Source organism: Sinocyclocheilus grahami, unplaced genomic scaffold (genome assembly GCF_001515645.1).
Source record: "Sinocyclocheilus grahami isolate Dianchi unplaced genomic scaffold, SAMN03320097.WGS_v1.1 scaffold72.1, whole genome shotgun sequence".
NCBI lineage: Eukaryota > Metazoa > Chordata > Actinopteri > Cypriniformes > Cyprinidae > Sinocyclocheilus > Sinocyclocheilus grahami.
Genome location: NW_015505251.1, coordinates 1,334,613 through 1,335,456, shown reverse-complemented (window position 1 = coordinate 1,335,456; position 844 = coordinate 1,334,613). Strand labels below are relative to the sequence as shown.

Here is an 844-nt window from a genome sequence, read left to right as displayed (position 1 = left end):
CCTACCGCCCCCCCCACCCCATTGTGGCTCTTTTGGAAATGAACGGAAAGGCAGACTTTCTCCCCCTCCTCTCGTTTTCTCTGTTCTTTCTTTCTCATTTACGAGGTAACTACAACAAGCCTCCTCAAGGCTTTTCCTTGGCCCCCCCCCCCCCAGTCGTATCTGTCAGCCATGTGTTCTTCTGCCCTCTTACAAATCTAAATAGTTGCAAGATATACAGTTAAACATTTTTAAAACAGTTTCACAATGCAGGCCTGTACCCCATTTAACCTCTTTTTACTGCTCAATTGAGACTCTCATTATACCCCACAAAAAATTACCAGTGAGGCTAATTCAGCTTCATTTAAGCATAGAGTAATTACGCTGTTAAAAATAGACACTTCAAGTTTTTGTCTTTGTTTAGTGTTTCAGATCACTGTATTTTCTTGTTTCCTGTTCCCAAAGCGGTGGGTCTCATGTGGTAATGTTTCATATTTGAGCGTTTGGAGAATCCAGCTGGAGTTTAGCTGATTTGTTTCTCCTCACCTCTCAGGTGGTCATGGCCCCTCACGAGCCATCCGTGGTCTTTGTAGACAACTACATCAAGCTTCTTGCTGACAGCAATCCTGAGACGTTCCAGAAGATTCTAGATATGAAGGTGAGTCTGTTTTATTTGCATCAGGGACATCGTCCTTCTATTTCATGAGATCACACCATATGTATATATAAATACACACACATACATATATCTATTTAAGTTTATGTATATATATATATATATATATACTGTATATTCATATTTATATATAATTTTTATTATACATAAATATAAATATATATTAAATCGATTTGACAGCACTAATAT

General features: G+C 38.0%; 1 protein-coding gene across 2 annotated transcripts in view; it reads left to right on the top strand.

Annotated features, from left to right (window-relative positions):
• Positions 1–844, top strand: part of vps53 (VPS53 subunit of GARP complex) — a 24,753-nt gene that overhangs the window by 20,851 nt on the left and 3,058 nt on the right. For both annotated transcript variants that reach the window (XM_016272658.1, XM_016272657.1), the window contains exon 21: positions 533–637. In XM_016272658.1, the coding sequence (XP_016128144.1) occupies positions 533–637 (105 nt within the window). The remainder of the gene's footprint in view (positions 1–532; positions 638–844) is intronic.